This window comes from Python bivittatus, unplaced genomic scaffold (assembly GCF_059951505.1).
Source record: "Python bivittatus isolate LINGU-HERP-01145 unplaced genomic scaffold, Pbiv_v1 ctg000440_np1212, whole genome shotgun sequence".
Classification (NCBI taxonomy): Eukaryota; Metazoa; Chordata; class Lepidosauria; order Squamata; family Pythonidae; genus Python; species Python bivittatus.
Window position 1 is genome coordinate 4,585,694 of NW_028277063.1, and position 18,941 is coordinate 4,604,634.

Below are 18,941 nucleotides of genomic sequence, written 5' to 3' on the forward strand. Positions count from 1 at the left end.
AAAAAGAGGGGGGGGGAGAATGGGAACGCGGAAAAAAGACAGAACTGTAGTCGACCCCACCCAGCCCTCGCTCCGATGCTGCTGTGGAGTCCCCAAGAGGTTTCCCCGGAAAATGCGACCTCTCCGAAAAAGGCTTCCCCGGCCTGCGCGGCCCCCGGCTGCAAATGCCTCTTCGCCCCCACCCGCCCGCGGAGGTCGCCCCTAGGAAGGCGGCAGAGGCCGGGCGTGCTGGCGGCGGAGGGGCCGGGGCCGGGGCCAGGAGAAGCGGGCTGCTCCCGAGTCACCCCCTCCCCGAGGCTCCTTTTCCCATTTTGCCCTCGCCAGCCCGGGAAGCGAGCCGCGCGGGAAGCTGCGTTTCTGGCCGCCTCTGCTATCGGCTCCAGCGGTCAGAGCGTCCCCCGTGCGCTGAAGCCTGTGTCACCTGAACGTAGGACCGCAGGCCCTTGCTCTCCCGCACGCTCGCTCCGCATTCACACGCTGGAAGGAAGCAAGCGGGACCATGCTGTGTTGCACGTGTCCAGAACTGGCTTGCTCGACTCTGTACGTGCGAAACTGCCTCCTCCTCCTCCTCGCTTGGCGCCTACCCCCCCCCCCCCGCGCGACTGTCGCCCGCGTGTAAGTCCCGCGCTCTCTCGCCCGCTCTTATCTTGTTCCTAGAGCAGAAAGCGCGTTGCCTGCAGAGGTGATCGGAAGGACGGCCACCCACCCATCTGGAGGGCGCCAGGTTGGGAAAGGCGGTCCCTCCATACCTTCCAGGGTCTTTCTCCTCCGCTCTACAGTATTCCAACAATCCTGCTTTTCCTTCCCCTTTCCCCCCCGTCTTCCATCTGGAACTAATTATTCTCTCTGGGAAAGACACTTTCAGGAAATTCCATCCTCGGGCTGGGTAAGACTTGTGGGGGCGGGGGTGGGGCGAGGGTCCCTTTTTCAGCAATGCGCTTTCTCTTCTGCCTCCCCTTCCTCCTCCTCCTCCTCCTCCTGCTTTCCAAGATCTGCATTCTTCTTCTGGGTCTCCTTGAAAGCATTTCTCTCCGCACAGCCCCCTTTCCATTTTCGGGCCGCCTGTTTGTTTGTTTATCGCCCCGAGCGCCCGCAACGATTCCCCAAATCTTGGCTTGAGGGTGCCCCTTTAAGAAAAAGACAGCCCGGGCAAAAGCCCCGGGAAAGTGGGCGTGGCTTGCGAGACACACCCCTCCCTTTTAACCGCTGGCTTGCCGGAGCTGCCTGGCGAACGGGAGTCGCTGGATCAGAAGGCAGAGGGAGTGACGCTCCAGGTAAGAGCGCAACGCCGGTATAAAAGACTGGGATTATTGCTCCGGTTTTGGGGGGAGGAAGAAGGAGTGCTTGGGGGCAGAGCAGGGGGCCAAAGCCCTGGGCTCTGAAGGAAAGGCGTCTGGAGACCTCACCAGATTAGCAGGATCTTGGGTTCGCGGGAAGGGACCGGGTCGCCTAGTGGATTAGAAACGGGGTGGGATCGCTTCAAGGTGATTGCGGAGCTGGGAGCGGCAGAGCCTGAAGGGCCCCTTCGTGTGGGGCAGCGTGGACTAGTGGGCTGGAGCCGAACAAAAGGGAGCCGCTGTCTGGGACTCGTTGCGGCAGGGAGGGGAGCTTCGGGGCGAGTTCGAGCGGGCAGCCGAGATCGAGGCTGTTCGTAGGGGAGGCGTTGCTGTGGAGGAATGCCCGGGCTTTGCCGCCCTCGCTGTGTCCACCTCAGAGAGGTGGGTCTGGGTGGGGCGGGCGGTGGAGAAATGTGGCACCGAAATATGCGGGATGATGAACTGTGAGCCGGCGGGGTGAGCAATGCGAAGGCGAGGAGGTGAATCAAGCCCTTCCAAAACCAGTGACAGAAGGCGCACAATGAAGGCGAAACAAAGGATGGAGGGGGTGAAACTGCAGAGATCCCCCAGCCTTGGCGCCTTGGCGTCTTCCTTGTGCTTTCTAAAGGTGTGACAGCTCGGATCATCTGTATTCTGCAGGATCTCGGCCGGGCTGAGTGGGGATGATGGGAGCTGTAGTCCATCTCGTCTTGAGGGCGCTGGATTAAGAAATGATGATGGAGGTATCCTGAAAGATCTTGCTCCTTGCGCAAAGACTCCGCTCTTTGTCCAAGAACTTGCCCTTTGGACAATATTGTGCCATTTTCTAGTGGCCTTTGGTAGGGCAGGGCGGAGTGGAAGGGCTTATAGGTGGTGCATTGGAAAAAGAAGCTGGGGAGACATGAACTGGTGCACAGAGCAGCTATGAACCAGTGATCATTTTACATAGAAGTTGGAGAAGTTTATTTCTGTGTTTATTTGATTTATAGGGCTGCCCAATAGACTAGTAACTCAGGGCGGCTAGGCCGTTGGGCTTACGCTACTGTTGGTGTGTAGAATTGCAGATTTTCCTGTGAACTTTTGCAACAATATTCTATCCTTGAGCTGCATTGAGCAAGGCCAGTCTGCTTCCCCAGGCAAAACCTGGCCAATTTGGGCTGAGGTCTGTCCTCTCAGCCACACCTTTGAGGATCACATGGCAGGAGGCATGTTTGAAGCATGTTCCCGATCTCTAGGCCAGTAGGAGGGGGCAGGGAACCATGGATCTTCTGCTTGTTATATAAATTGGGTTCTTTTATTGAACGTCACCATGTGATTCAGTGTTTTCCCCTTCTTGCATAAGTGATTGATTTTTTTTTCTTTCTGTTTTAATGTTGCTGCTGCTTGCTAGGTGTCTTTCACATCTGAATTGGGTTAGCGATCTTAGGCATACTAGTCTTGTTCTTGTTGAAACTGTCAGTCTTGCTTTTCAGCCTCTATTTTTGCCCTGGCCTGACCTACCTCGCAGGGTTGTTGTGGGAAAAAAGTAGAAGGAAGCAACACCGTGTGTGTCACCTTGAGCCCCTGCAGGGAAGGTGGGATATACATCTGATATATAAATGAATAAATATAAGAGACTTATTGGGTTGTTTCAATTAGGCCTCCTGCTTTCAGCAGACAGCCTGTCAGTTGCCGTAGGCAGATCTGGTCACAGCAGCAACAGTTTATCACTAGTATCTGTATTCAAAGAGCTACTTCTCTTGAATAGAGAGGTTCTATTTAACTACCCTAATAACCTTTGGATTATATTGAAATCTGTAGCATGTCATATGCTGGGTTCTCATCTTGGCCAACACTAGCATACCGTTCTTGGTATTTTTGGATAGGGGAACTGGGATCAAGAGAAATTAAGTTCTCAGAGTAATGTGGTTAAACAGGCCATGTTATTTGCTGTTTACAAAATGTCATCCAAGGACATGCTTTGTAAACTACAAGGAGTGTGGAGTTGAATTTAAATGTGCTGACTGCTCAACTGGATTCACACCGTGGCTTTCTACCAATGGTGTAGGCAGAACATTTTAGAAGAAAATCTTTAGCCAACCCAATTTCAGCCTTTAGCTTTTAATTAGAGATGCCAACCCACTTTCAAAAAAGTGTTGCTGTTTAACACCCTAGCAAGGCAAAAAGAAACAAGACATCCAACTTCTGTATGAATTCAGTCTTCGACTATTTGCAGCCGACAGCAATAAACTTGAAAACCTCCTTATCGCTTCACTTGCCAGAGCAAAGGGTTTCTCCTGCGTACAGGATGGGGGATAACATCTGTCACCTTGAAAGAAATGCTGGCTGGGGTATGGTGGATTAACTGCAGTTGCCTAGAAGAAAATGCTCCTGGGTTCTGTATTCTCACTTCAGTCCAACGTTATCCAGTCCCAGGATCTACTGGATGAAATTCTGCACCTGATCTTGCAGAGTAATGTTGTTGTTTCTGCGCACAATGTGCGCAATCACTTTGGTGTATGAATATCCAACATTCCAATATCTGTGATCTCCTGTGAGTATGTATGTAGGTGGAAACTAGAGCGACCTGTAGCTTTCCTGCAGATCTACATGGGCAGGTAAAGCTCCTGTCGATTTTGAGTTCCTGTTATCCCGTATTTGGAACTGCAGCTGAATAAAACCTGAAATTCATAATGACCACGCACCCCAAAATCAGCTTTGGATGATTCTGTATTATGGAGCTTGTGAACTGGAGATGGCCGCTGTGCCAAATAAATAAGGACTACGCTCAGCTTCGGCATCTGCAAAGACATTATAGTCACAGGGTTTGCACGCTTTACACAAAAGTAACATCTTTGGAGCATGTCAGTGAAGCGGTCCTGAGTTTTCACAGACCAGATTCTGTTCCTCTTCCGAAGAATCCAGGGCTCCTTGTTGAACCACTGGGGGACCCCATCTGACTTCACAATTTATGGACAAAGCTTTGAAACATTTGTCTTATTGGCCTATGCCTGGGACCTCATTGTCCTAGCCTTGCCCAACCTGGTACTCTCTAGACCCCAACATCCATCACCCAGGCTTGCCAGAAGGGATTTGTAGTTCCACAATCTGGAATGCCCCAGACTGGGGAAGCCTGTCCAATTTTACTCTGGTTAAAGGAGAGTCAACGGGTCCCACTGCAATGCGCATGGCTGAGGCATCTCTCTCTTTGTGGGGATAGTATATAAATATTTCACATGACAGCAAAATCAAAACTAAGATTCTGAGAAGTAGCAATATGCATGGGAACAAATCTGTTGGCTTTATGAAAGGAGAACCAAAGGGGAGGTTTAACATACCTTGGGGGGAGATGGGAAAATAAAAAAATACCACTGAACATGGATTTCATTTCTCTTTTGGGGTGGAGGAGCTGTTTTTAACTGAGTTCTCTGGATGTTTGGGCTTGTATGTCCTCAATACCTGGCTGTTGGCTGGCCAAGGCTAGTGGATCTTAAACTCCCGAATATCTAGAGGACGCCAATTTGCCAGTGCCTAAAGGCACAGAAAAGTAGAAGCTGGTTTCCAATAACAAAAACATTTCATTAATCATATTGCTGATCCCCTGGTATAGTTAATAAATCTATCCTCTATTTTTCTCCCCCCAAAAGGTCCCATATTCTGCTTATTTTTAAATATTTGCTCCATGGTAGCTGCTTCTGCTCTTGAGAAGTATTTCACATTTTTAATATTTATTTATTTATTTATTTATTTATTTATTGTTAAACTTGTATGCCGCCCATCTCCCCCAATGGGTGACTCTGGGCGGCTCCCAATAACAAAAAAGGAAAAAACACCAATCCCTCCAACAATGGCTAAAATCCATAAATAATTAAAATAGAAACTTACATTAAAAATGTCCTAAACCCCCCCTGTAAATTTTAGCCCTAAAACCTTCAAGATGCTGGGGGGGGGGGGACCAAACCCATCACCCCACCAGCCATCTCCACATATGATATGCTGTTACTATCATGCTTGGAAGAGAAAACTCCTAATTATTTCTTTAGCCTAATTAAAATAATACAGTACTCCAAGAAAATAGCTGATGCATTTAACCTAAATTCACTATTCTGTTTCTTGAGCCCCAGGTTAATTCCTGGAGGCTGAATTAAGGACCGTCGCACTATGGTTATATGAGACCGTTATGGGGCGGGGGATAACCTGAGGCTTAGTTTAGGGGTCTCTGAGCTACAGTTCCCAGCATCCCTTACTGCACAGGTGCTGTTCACTGGGATTTGAAGTTAGGTGGTGGTGGTGTGCTAAAGTCTGCCTTGCCTACGTGCTTATTTTTTGATGGCTTTTTAAAAAGACCTTTGAGACTACATGATAGGATGCTCTTGCAGAAAGGGGGTTTTCTTGCTCACCAAATGGGTACCATGCTGGACTGGGGCAATCATAAGACATTTTTCCCAAAGAGAAATCATGTTCGTTTTTTCCTTACTAACCCTTCCAAGATGTTCTATCCTGCTTCAGTTTTCTTTCTTTTTCTTTGAGCAGGTGGTGCATTTCAAAATAACCGACTGGGGTTTCAACTTTTTATTCTCCACGGAGACATTTGGGCCCCAAGGCCTTCTTATAAAGCAGTGTTTCTCAACCTTGGGAACTTTAAGATGTGAGGACTTCAACTCCCAGAATTCCACAGCCACTGTTATAAAGAAAGGCGATGTTAAAAGCAGAACAGTTTGCTCTACAGCATGCTGTTTCCATTGTTTAAAATGAAAGGAAACTAAAGTTAGGTGGAGCAGGGAGCCTCCAAGGTGCCATAGGCGGTATCCGAAGGCAATATATTCCTACCCCTGCATTAGGCTAACCGTAGTCTCTTAGAATCTCAAGTTTCCCTTCTCCCAATTGCATGATGGAATGCAAGAAAACCCCCTTTCTGCAAGAGCACTCTATCACGTAGTCTCAAAAGTCTTTAAAAAGCCATCAAAAAATAAGCATCTTTATAGGGCTACAATAGGAAAACGAAGTTACAATTTAGACATGTAATAAAATAGGAAGGATGGAGATCAAGTATCCCAGTTCAGATGACCGGTGGGTTAATGTTCCCCTTTTCATTGCAAGAACTTCTTGAAAGAAGCCAACTTAAGCATGAACAAACGAGGACGCTCCCCAACACTCTTCTCTGAAAAATGCTATAATTAAGTGAAGATCAAGAAAGATGCTAAGATGGGGAAGGGATGTGGTGGAAGGGGCTGCAGAGAGTCATTGCTGCCTCTTGCTCACCCTTTGATCTCTTTCCCCGTTTCTTGTTCTGTCCACTCTGAAATGTAAGCTTTGAACCTGATGCTCATAGAGATAAAAAGTCCTTGACTCTGAGATCTATCGCTATGTGTTGACTAACCTCTTTCACCCCTGTGTTCCACACACCAACACAGATCTATCTTCCCTTTTTTTTTTTTTTAAAGAAAAACATAACTAATCTTGAGGGCAATCGTTCTTCTTCACTTGAACCATTCATCTTTCTAGTCTTTTCCTTTCCCTAATCTCACCCTTTTTCTGTCTCCAACACTCCATCAGTCCATCGGAATGCAGGGACTGTATAGCTGCCATGTTTCTCAACCCTGATTTGAGCCAATTGCTCATTTTTTTAAAAACAATGGGGAGGGATGTCCTGGAATCAAGGCCGATTCAAGACCCCCACCCCCCCTTAATCCCTATCATGTCACTCTTTTATAACAAAGGAAACATTTATCCCTGGGTCTCTTCACCCATTCTCCAACAGGAGAAAATGAGGTTCTTGGTCAAAGTTAAGATGCAGATGGCAGAAATTTTGGGATTAGGACTTTATTTCTGTACTGTTCAATTCAAGGATTATATTGGGTAATGAGGAAAGGTGGTTCCAAACGTGCAGGGAACACTGTATTATATAGTAACTGCTGTTGCCATAACCCATGTGTATCAGATTTCTTAGCCCATCTTTCTACTAAAAGTAACAATTCAGGCAGCTAATAGTGAGACAGTAAGAAAGCTGTCATAAAAACCTGGATAAAAGCAATCTTTAAAAAAAAACTGAAAAAAGAGCCGGTGTATTAGAAGGAAATGTTCTGGTGCTGCCCTTCTTGCTGTTGTAGATTTTTAGTTATGAAGAAGTTTACATTCTTCATAAATTGAGAACTGGTAACCATTTCGCTCTTTTTTCCCCTTCTCTTCATTACTCACCAATTATTATGTTTTTTAAAATGCATATGAAATGCTAAAAAAGCATGAATTATGTTTTATGCTGACCAACAGAATGTGTCCGTGCTTGCCAAAACAGGTTTTAAACCAGAATGTGCTTTTAAGGCTGATCTATACTGTATCTGATATGATTATTAATGTGTTTATTGCATTGAATTGGACTGGTACTTTAAATGTTGCTCTTTTGTTTACGTGTCTCTGTGTATTTATGTATAAATATGTACACATGTGCATTAATACAGGCATCTCTCTTCTAAAAAACGTTTAGCTTTTGTTACTACTTTCCAAAGACTTTAAAACGCTTCAGAAGATATTCTTAAATTAAGGTATATTTTAAATATAAAGTCTATATTGGAGAGTATGTTTTTTGCCAAAATTGCCGCTCTTGCCACCATGCAGAAGAGCTGAAATGATTTGGGAAAGATGCAGAATGTAGAACAACGGGAATTTTGTGCAGTCATGTCTTCAGAACCAATCTTAAGGACTAGAAAGTTGGGGGGGAGGTTCAAAGTGTGTTGTGTGTTTGTGTGTTTCAGTCGCAGAGGACTTAGGGAACTTGGCTCTATCTGTAAGGGAGCATGCCTGCAGCCAGCCACTTCTTAAATTTCTGACTATCTGAATTGGTGGTTCTATAAAGCTGATCCCCTTCAAGGATGTAACTGTAGTTCAAAGTAAGGCAGTTCTAAAACTGTTGCATGTGTTTTCCCCGTCCAACTGCCTGGTTTCTTTTGGCAAAGGGTGAAAACAGCTCTGCCACCCTTGTCTTTAACTAGCCTCTGTGTGTGTGTGTGTGTGTGTGTGTGTGTGTGTGTTTATGCGTGCCATTTCACTTCTAAAGCCTGTTACAGGCGCTCCCTTCAGATCCTGCATTGTCTGTTCTTAGCCTGTTCTTAGCTGGGTTTCCAAATATGCCAGCCAAACTCCGGAATTCAGGAATGTGCTGAACTTTATACAAAGTTGGAGGGTTTTCCCCCCCTCTATGTGTGGATATGTGTTTAAATTTCCTTCCCCGGGATAATATTTGTTTTGGCTTCTGGTTCCCGGTCTCTCTCTGTCACATCAGGGGCTCGTATCCTCTGTGGCGCAGTTTGGACTTTGCTGGTGTTTGTGACATCCACGATTTCTTCTTTTTTGTTCAGGTATAAATAAATAACATTCTGGGCCACCACCCAAGAGGGGTGGAGTGAAAGCTGGTGAAGAAGAAGCTGGGAGGAAAAGAAGGAGAGCACGAGAGGTGGACAAATGAAAGGGAAAAAAAAGAAATTTTCTGGGGATTTCTGAGAACTCTAAGCAAACTTCCCGGACGTTGCTGGACAAAAGTGGAACAGGATCCAACTCCGAACGCTGGGAGGATATAGAGTTTTTTGTGGCTTGGATTGCTTTGGCACTGCCCCTTGGCGGAGGCAGCGGATTGGGGCGACTACAAAAGCAGGAAGGGAGACGGGACGTTCCTGTGAGTCACTTGAGGTGTGGGAAAAGGCAGTTGGAGTCTTCTTCTGAGCAAAGGTGAGTTTGCTAACTTAACAACACTCTTTTCCTCTTTGCTTTTGGCGCCCGGGAGCGCTGACTGGGCAGCGGGAGAAAGACGTGTGTTGAATCATCTGACATCTCTCCTGGCTTCAGGGAGTCGGGGTTGCGGCAGGCAGGATGGGGGCAGGGGGGACTGTGACTGTAGCTTAGGCAGTAGTAAAACAGGAATGAGGTCAGCCAGGAATTGGGGCTCGTAGGTTCCCCACTAACTGAGATTTAGCCCAGATAGCTGGTGGGCTGAAAACTAGGGTTCCAGCTTCTCTAGCAAAGGATCGTGGTTTCAGAATGAGTCTCAGGAGTCCAGAGAGCAGAAAAAGAAAGCAAAGTGGGCTTCTGAGTTCTCCTGGAGAGGAGATAGCCCTAACAAGATGGCCAACCTAAGCCCTGGGGAAGGACTGTCTTTTCTGGATAACCCTCTTCTCTAATGGAGGTGAGTGCATGGGATGAGGTGACCTTTAATTTTTCACAAGGATTAAAAAGAAACTTGGGGCAGGAGTGTGGTAGCACAAAGTCTTCTCTGTGTGCATGTGTCTGGAAGGGGAGGAATAAGAGAGTGGCCATAAATCAAACAGCAGCCAGGTTGAAAACAAGACCCAGAGTGGGGGCTGTGGCTAAACCAAGTAACTCCCCAGCCACAGATCTCTGCCTGGACTTCTTGAGATATTTTTCCTGGTATATCAACATTTTCAGCTCAACCACCTTCCAGCTTCCCCCAGAATGTTTTTAGGTTCTCCTCTTGCAGAACCTCGCTCTTGGAAGACGCTTGCTATAAAACTTCCTCTCTTTCCTTCTAGCTCCCTACCAGCTCCTTTCTGCTGTAGCTCCTCAGATTTTTCTCCTGGTCAACCAACCCATACTTTGAAATCCCAACTCTGTTTTTTGCCCCAGTAGCCCATCAGATCTCATTCTTTCTGTAGTGCCCCAGGATGCATGCTTCCAACTCTTTCTCCACCTCCTGCTTGCTAGTTTTAGCTCCTTTTCCAGAGAAACCAGGCATACGGGCCCCTTCTCCACACAGGCTCAGTGTTTCTGCTCCATTGCAAGCAAAGCTAGAGAGTTCCACTGGACCCCACCCCTGCCTAGTGCCCAACTGTTTCCTTAATCCCAGCTGTACATGAGCATTTCCAAAGACTTTGTGTCAATTTTTGAAGGAAATTCCGTCATTGTCCTCTGGGGCTAGTAACCATATCTGTCATCCGCAGAGAGGGGAAGGATGGAGGGAAAAGGAATAGATATATTTTCCCAAGAGGCTTAGAGTAAGCCTGCCTGGAACCACGCCAAGATCATGTCAGATCCAGTGGTTCTGATTCTCAGCTGTTCCCTGTCTCACATTTTTGCTTGCACTCTTGATGTGTTTTTGTGGTCTACAGACAAGGTGCCAATACTGAAGGCTGGGATTCTGCTGAAAAGCATTTTTAAAACCACACAAAATGGAAGTGTCTAGTCCACAAGCTTTGCAGTCCTTGTCTCCATGCAGCCCTCAAGTGGTCATTTAGTGCTTCAAGCAAAAGGCCCTGATGGAAAATACATTTATTTGATAAAAGTCTTGTGTGATCAGATGAATAGCTTAGGGCAATCCATTCTCAAAGGCAATTGTCTATCCTGAGGTATGTGAATGTGATGCTTCCCACAAATTCATGCATAAGGCTTCTTCAAGATAGTCCCCCCACCCCACCCTCCAACTGCTTTGTAAATGCCTGGGCCTTGAATCTGTCTCCCTTCCCCCTTACATAGTCCCAAAAGTGGAGCACTTTCCCATCAAAAATCAGTTAATTCATTTTTGTCTTTAAGAAGTAGAAAGCCTTCCGTAGCCCTTTTGACATTTTGATTTAAACTTCATCTCAGAAGAGAAACTCATGCCTGGCTCCCTCTCCTTCTCCATTTTTGCTCCTTCCATCAGTAAGATGTAGCACTATTGATGGTTCAGGCTCGCCATAAGTGGGCAATTATGCCACTTTGTGGCCAACTGTCCCCTAAAATATTAGTCAAGGAATCTGACATTAAAAGGATTGTACTTAAGAACCCCCTTCCAAACAAGCATCATCATGGGATAAGTTGTCCCTGTACCATGTATTCAATAGAAATCAAGCAAGCTTGGATCTCTTCCTTGGCCTGCATAGGAGACTACTTGACAGCCCTATTAATGCTGGCTTGCTCCATTGTGGAAGAGCTCTAATAATATTTGTAGAAGTCTATGATGCCTTCAAGAATAATACTGGCAATGAAACCAGTTTTCTGTTTCAAGGACTCTACAAAGGAAGTGATGGATGGGAGAAAGGAAGAATAGCAGGGCATGAACCAAGGAAGAGAGGATGATGGTACTTTTTGTGGAAGGGTTGATGAGGTCTTCCATTCAGACAGATCTGAGAGTTTTCAGATCACTGCAGGTTGTGTCTCAGGTCTTCAGGCTGTGCACACTTTGGATTTAGTTCCAAAAAGTTCTTTAAAGCAGCTGCATCTTTTGTGTAGCTGCCCTCCATAGCTACACTGCAATCTTGAGCAAAAATGTTGGTGCTTTGGACAGGTGAGATGTTTGCGTCCCTGCATGTTCTGAAATACCTTTTTGGAACTGAATCAGGGGAATTGGGGATTGATTGATGATTGATTGATTGATTGATTGATTAATAAATAATTGGCTTTATTTCTACCAAACAGCGGCATCCACTAATGGGTAGAACTGTTTGGTAGAACAGCCAAAAGCAGTGTTGTGCTGATGCAATGCAAGCTCTCCCTTTATATGTGCGTCATGACCACGCTCATGCGTGTAAAAGGGGAGGAGCTTGCGGGGTGATGCTGGAATGCTGGTGTTGTCATTTTGCAAAAGTGGTGGATCCCATGGACACCTAGGGCACAGTCCTAAACAGACTACCCATGAGGAAATGACACTCTTGAAGTGGGGGGGATTGTCCTTCCCACCACCTCTGGAGACTGTTGGACTACTGGTTTTTTCCTTGTGTGTTTCTAATACTTGCTTCCATAAAAAGGAATAATGTCCTTTATTCCTCATCCCTTCTCAACCACCAAGGAAAAGGCCCTCATCCTTCCTCCACCAATTCCTGGAACTGGCATTGGCATCAAAGTGGTTCATAGAAGTGGGAGATTAGTAGCTAACTTTTCTTCCTGGATTTCGAGGAAAGGGAGCAATGCTTAGAAATGTGAGAGAGAAGATGCTAGGAATCAGGACTCCTGGGTTCTTTCTCTGCCTCCTGATACTGTATGCTGGGTCTATTTACCACCCACAGCTGACTCAACTCTTAGGCTGTTTCCACTTCTGTCAGCACTTTCTGATCTCAGGAGGGAAGGAGAAGCTTTGCCTGCGCCTCCTCCCCTCTCCTCTGCCTCCCCCCCTCTAGCACTTGCCCAGACGGTGTCTCCCTTCCACCCCCAGTGCAGCTCCATTGTTCCCATTCAACATGAATCATCTCTCACTATTAGATCATCACACCTCAGACGAGAACACTGCAATGTTGGGCAGGTACAAGGAGAGACGGGAAACTCCAGTGTCTGTAGGCCTAGTCCACCTTGTGCGTAGGATGGCCAGCAGTGCCATCAGGATAAGACTTGGGGGCAGGCATCCCAAAAATTGGAGAAGGGAGGACTTCTTTGCAGTCTAGTTTTCTGTATTTGAGTCAAGGGAAGGAAAACTCATTCCCGTTTTAAGAGCCATTCCACACCTCAAATTCCATACCAAATTATCTAACAATATTTAGGATTTGATTACTGGAAGTGTTCACAGCATTGTGTAGAAAGGAACTCCCTGTTTCTTGGATAATGCATCCATTCCAATTACCCATGGACAAACTTGGTTTGGATTCATATAACAAGATACACCGTTGTAACTTAGTGTGCTGAGTGAATCCAGCTATTTTTGTTTCCTAACCATGGGTTGGGGAGTTTGAACTGGGAAATTGTGAGTTGTTTAATAAACCATAATTAAGTAAATAATGTCTTAGTGTCTTGTGTAAATTCAGGCATAGATCCTATGGAAGACCTGTGACATCCTGAATATATTATATTCTGCCATGAATACAGCTAAACCCTGCTTCTGTTGCAGAAGTAACCAAAGATTTCCAGTTCTGGTCTCCCCCAATAGTTCTTCTTAGGTTCATCTTCCATCCTCCAGATCTTGCTCCTCTTCTTAAGGAACTTGAGTGTCCCAGAGCAGCCTAAGTGTTCCTCATTCAAAGAACTGGTTGGACAAGTTGTTATGTGGGCGGTCAGTGGGTGAAAAATATCCTGAGCTGGGTCAGGACAGAGCAGGTATTCCTGTAACTCTTTCACTTATCTCAGGCTCTGGCTGCTGCAAAATCTAAAATCTTCACCCCCTCAGACTGAAAGGAGGGGAAGGCTAGATTGTCCCCTGCATGGATCTTGCATCAATCTTGTGAGTTTTGGTACATCGTATGTGAGTTTGGTAGGATGAGCCAAACTAAGAGCCTTGGAGTAAGTGATTCTCTCTTTGGCCTATTTACTCTACCCCAGAGGAGCTAAAATAGGATAACTCCATGTTCACAATACTCAGCAACTTGGAAGGAAATAGATTCAAACAGGGTAGCTGTCTTTGAAGGCTGTCTTCTGAAATTACTATTCTTTTATATCATTGGTTCCTGGGCTAAATCTCTTAGAGGAAAGCCACAACAGGCTCTTGGCTGTCTTCAAGATGAACAAATTTATTATGGCAGAAGATTTCATGGTGAGTCATGTGCCTGATAAACTCATAGTTGGCTAGAAAGGGGGGACAGTAGGTATGAGGTTGAGGGAAATGCAAAATCTGTGGAGACAAGGACTGCTACAATGGAGGGCTATCCCAAAGTGACATTAGCAATAAAAGCAAACATCCTGCCATTGGTAAAGTAACATGTGGTGTGATTAAAAATGCATTATGTTCATTTAGGCCAAAAATAATAGACTTAATTCAAATAGCTCATACTTTGGTTTCATGCTTCAGACTCCTAACTTGCAATGGGATATGCAGCCTCCTATTTATCCTCACTACAGCATTTTGTTCCCATGGGTCTCACAAAGGTGGGACCTAGGCTGCGCATGGGTGTTGGTGGGTGATTTTGTGTCAGACTTTGTAGTGAGACTCAAATCTGGGTCTTTAGGAAAGTACAGTAATTGAACTTGGAGGCTGTGCTGGTTCCATTGGGAACACTTTGGATCCTCATCTTTTCTCTCTTTTTTCAGATGCCCATCCTCAAGCAGTCCCCAGTTTCTCATTCCAAGAAGAGGCCCCGTCTGGATCGAGCCATGATTAGTGCCCCTTTGGGGGACTTTCGACATACGATGCACATTGGCCGTGGGGGTGATGCTTTTGGCGATACGTCTTTCCTCAGCAACCACGGGGGCTCCAAGACCAATGGGTTGCCTCATGATGTGGCAGTGTCTCCTGGGTCCCTTTGTTCTCCTGGAGATGTTTCTGGTTGCTTTGAACTGCTGTCTCCTCCTGGTAGCGGGAATGGCATAGTCCAGAGTCCGGCAACATCGACCCCTGATGGCAGCTTTGTGGTACTGCAGAGCCCAGAGAAGGCTGACTGGAAGCCACAAAAGCCCCCTAATGGAGAAGGTTGGGACCTGCAACAGAAGTTCTCCTTGGAGAGTTCCACGCTGGAACATGCTGAATCCCTTCTCTCTTTCCAGCTGGACTTGGGACCTTCCATCTTGGAGGATGTGCTTGGAGTGATGGATAAAGACTGGGACAGTATTAAAGGGCAGGAGCAGGAAGCATTGAGGGGTGAGAGCCCAAGCCCACTAGGGTGCCCCCAGCAGGGGGATGAAAAAGAAGAGGAAGAAGAAGAAGAGGAGGAGGAAGGGCAGAGCTACAGTTTTGAAGATGAACAGGATGAAGAGATTGGGTTATAGGAAGAGGAACATCCTGGCTTTGCCCTTTCTTTTCTTTTCCCCACCCCTAAAATTTCTGCTAGCCTTCTCTTGCAGAGTTTTTCAGCCTCTACTGCAGTAGTCAGCAGTTGGCAGCCCTTTGGCCAAATATGGCCAGCAAATGACTATTAACTAATCCACCAACTTATCCCTATAGAGAAGCCTTTTACCTTCAGATTTCTTATTGTTGTGTTTACACAGGAAAACGCCAATCAGAATCTTATGGCATGTTCCGTGATGCTACTTTTGAAAAATAGGTTCCAGAAGGTGCTTCTAATCCTTGTCTCTCTCCACTTCTCAATGACTTATATTCCTTCCAAGGCCTGGGACAGTGCAACTTCTTTGTACTGGAAAAATACGTCTTGGCTTCAGCCCATCTCCTCTGTCTGGAATCAAAGTGACATACCACTGAGTCTGTTACGAAACTTTCTGTCCATCAACTGCTCTTATGTTTATCATTTTTACTTAACCGTCTTGAATTCCAGCTCTCTAATCCACTGTTAGTTTCTCTCTATGAACTTGGAATATGCTTTGAGGAAAGGCCACCTAAGCAAACAGACTGAGAGGATGTGAGGACACAGTCTTAACCAAGAGGCACATTGTTGGAAGAAAGGACAAAGAGAGAATGATACAGTGTTGGAAAATCTGTCTAATAATCTCCAATTATGTAGCCAGTCTCTTCTATCAACCTGTATGCTATTATGACATTCAAAGGTATGAAGTCTTTATCTGTCCACCAATCTCTTTTCAACTGATGAACACAGGCTAGCCCAACAGCTTCCATTTCAAAATTAATTCACTGATCAGTTCTTTCTCTTACACCTATAGATCTGTATATCCAAAGCAGTATTGTCTCTGTTGTGAGATTTCTTCTTAAGAGATGATTTTGTGTTAAGACAAGAACATGGTTAGAAGGAAAACAAGAACTTCTTCACGTTTTCTTGAAGCCAGTGAAAAGGAGATGGCAGGAAGAATGAAGAAAAGATGTTTGGTTCATAATTTGAAGAGACTGTTGAGCGAGCTGCGAATATCCACACACCTAGTTGCCTATGAAAAGGGACAGAATTTTCTCCCAGTGGCCCACCTCAATGTTTTTTGCATCCTGTATAAAAGAGGAATCTGTTTTTGGCAATCCATTCATGTACAAAAAAGGACAAAATTTTCAACGGACATGGTAGCTGGAACAATTCCCACGTTATTTTTCTCTTTTGGCTAGTCACTTTTTAAATGGATTTATTTATGAAGGACAAAACTTGGAATGCTCATGTGGAAAAAATATGCATCAGTTTTTTTTCTTCATTAAAGCTGTGACGGGGTCGGGCGGTAAGGCAGGGTTGCATCCGTAGACGGCATCTCTATCTGACATGAACTGGATCCCCTTTTAAATAAGGTGCTTTTAAGCTGAATACAATTCAGTGGGCTAGAAGTGGCAATAACTGGAGAGGGATTTTCACTGGCCAACGTATTTTTGAACAACCCTTCTGTAATCCCAGATCCTGATCCACCAAATGAATAACTTGTCCTTTTGCCCATCAGATATTTCTTTTGTGTTCTTTTTAAAATGGGATTCTGTTACAACTTTCTTGGCTTCCCTAAATTGGCCTGCGGGAACATTGTCAAATAGGGGATAACTCATTTTTGGAAGGTTAATGGTAAACAGTTGGGAAACAAATCTGCCCGTTCTCTGTATATATGCAGAGGTGGTGGTACAGCTGTAGATGTATTTGTTTGTGCTAAATGTAAGAATGCTTATATAAGGATAATGCCTCCCCGTTACATTCCCCCTCTGTTCTCCCCATAGTCTTTATCCACACTCCTGTTCCAAGTCTGAGATCTGACTGCCGGTCACCAGGATCCACCTTGCCTTGGCAAGCTGTTTCAGGAAATAGAAAACAACTTTGTATTGGCTCCTTAGGGGACTGCTTACAGATGGATCTAGTCTATATGTTCTCGATTCCACCGTGTTTCTGCTTTGGGTTCTTATTCCTGATTCATTTATCATGATGGAAAAGGTATATAGAACTGTAATGTATATGGCCTTACCTTAAGTATTTACCTGCTACAAAAAAGAAAAGTTGTTTTCCTTGCCAGAGTGAGTGTTATCACCTCCTGTCCCTCTGCATAAAGGGGACAAGATTTAAATATGTCAGTATTATGGGGGAATAAGGGTGCTTAGTACAGTCCTGACATTGCTACAAGATAAAGTATGCATCACCTGTGAAGCTCCCAGAAGCTATGGCTGCAGCCTCATGAGCTTCTCCAAATGTTGCCACTGAATTGTCATTTTTAATATAAAGGAGGGGGAAGAAATAATTAATTTCATGGAGAGCAATCATGCAAACTCTGTTTCATTTAAAATTCAGTGTTGTTTTTGTCTGGTTTTGGGAGCGTCTGCCCCTTAAAAAGCCAGATACTTCCCTCTGATCATAAAGAGCTAAACACCTTTGCAGTAGATCTCACTTACTTACCCCCTATCCTCTAGTATAACACCGGACGTATTTGATTATTCTCTGCTCTTTTGCAAATGAGACAGGTGAGTGGCGATGGGGGAGCAGGAAAGATTGTTTAAGGCTGTGACCATGCTTTTGCAGCACCTGTCCTTCCTTAGAAAGTGGTCTTGGCTTTGTGGTGGGAAACGTGCTTTCTCTAATTTTGCTCTACTGGGTCGCATGTCCCAGCAAGCAGTTTCAAGACCGGAAGTGAATATTGTGGTACTGGTGATTCTTAGCTGAAGAATGTAAGTTTGGGCAGGAGATATCAGAAACTTAAGGAAATGGAGGTTCTCCATCATTTGGGGTTCTCCATGTGAGGTATAAGAAGAGTTTTAATGTATTAGGGTGGAACGGTTGGGTTTTTCAGGAAGTAAAGTACAGAATGTTACAACAGAAGCTAAGGTCCCATAAATTAATGTTGGTCTTCAGCTCAGGACTTAGATTTATTATGGGTGGAGGTATCTCCCAACTTTAGCCAACTACAAACAGGAGCTTAGCTGAAGAATGTTCCATCAGATAATCACAATGTACAACCAGTTATTGCTCCAGATCAGTGTTTCTCAACCTCAGCAACTTTAAGATGCATGGACTACAACACCCAGAATTCCCCAGCCAGCATGCTCGCTGGGGAATTCTGGGAGTTGAAGTCCATGCATCTTAAAGTTGCTGAGGTTGAGAAACACTGCTCCAATTTATGGTGGGAGACTGCTCTAGAATTTTGGTTTTCAACAAGAGACTCCCCCAAAGTAACAAGATGACAGAAGTGTGATGCTGTTCATGAAGGAGACAAATAAAAATACTGGATGACGAAGAGGTGTTGGGAGGGTGGGGGGAAGAGAGTAAAGGTATGGGTGTGTCCACTGCAAACTTACAATTCTACTACTTTATTCTTCTTTACTGGGTAACTCTACCCGCCCAACATAAGCTACAGTTCTTAAAGCAGTATGTCTGCAATGTGAATATACTCCAAAAGAGGAGTAGGTTTCTAATTTATATTAAAAAAAAAAATTGAAAACTGGGTCCCATGTATCAGGCTGGGGTTAAGGGTGGGTCCTGAGTCTAGACATGGTGAAGATTACAGCATTCAAAACTCTCAGTCCTGTGAGCATGACAGGTGTTGTAGTCCAAGCACATCTGGAGGGCCCAGCCCAATGTATATTGTAACCCTGAACTGCCCTTCACTGTAAACTGTACTTATAACCTGGACATTTTTTTCCCTGTGGTGAGTGTGTTTTATCTCTGTGGTATGATTTTAAAGCTGTTCCATTAATGAGGTTTGGTTGCTGACTGCAAATGAGATCGGGGCTGGACTCTGATCTCTGTTTCCTTTGGAAGAGTAAAACCACCAACTGCGGTTCTCCATTATTGGTGTGCATTTCCAGACCTCCCACCCTCCCACCCAAGATTTAATCCTGAAACCTATTTCTTAGATCCCCACAGATTCTTAAATCTTTTTATTTTTTATTTTTAAATAATCCTTGCAATCAATGTAGCAAGATGGCTCTATGTATCAATTTATCAGTTTGTA

General features: G+C 45.1%; 1 protein-coding gene across 2 annotated transcripts; it reads left to right on the forward strand.

Moving 5' to 3' along the window:
• Positions 1-973: 973 nt before the first annotated feature.
• CDC42EP5 (CDC42 effector protein 5) lies at positions 974-18,816 on the forward strand. 2 transcript variants are annotated; one of them, XM_007430991.3, is made up of 3 exons: positions 974-1,274; positions 8,651-9,017; positions 14,229-18,816. In XM_007430991.3, the coding sequence occupies exon 3, from the start codon at positions 14,229-14,231 to the stop codon at positions 14,901-14,903; it is 675 nt and encodes a 224-aa protein (XP_007431053.1). In that variant the 5' UTR covers positions 974-1,274; positions 8,651-9,017; the 3' UTR covers positions 14,904-18,816. The 2 variants fall into 2 exon arrangements, with proteins under 2 accessions (XP_007431053.1, XP_087998825.1); XM_088142699.1 differs by lacking the exon at positions 974-1,274 and having other exon boundaries at positions 8,403-9,017.
• The last annotated feature ends 125 nt before the right edge of the window (positions 18,817-18,941 follow it).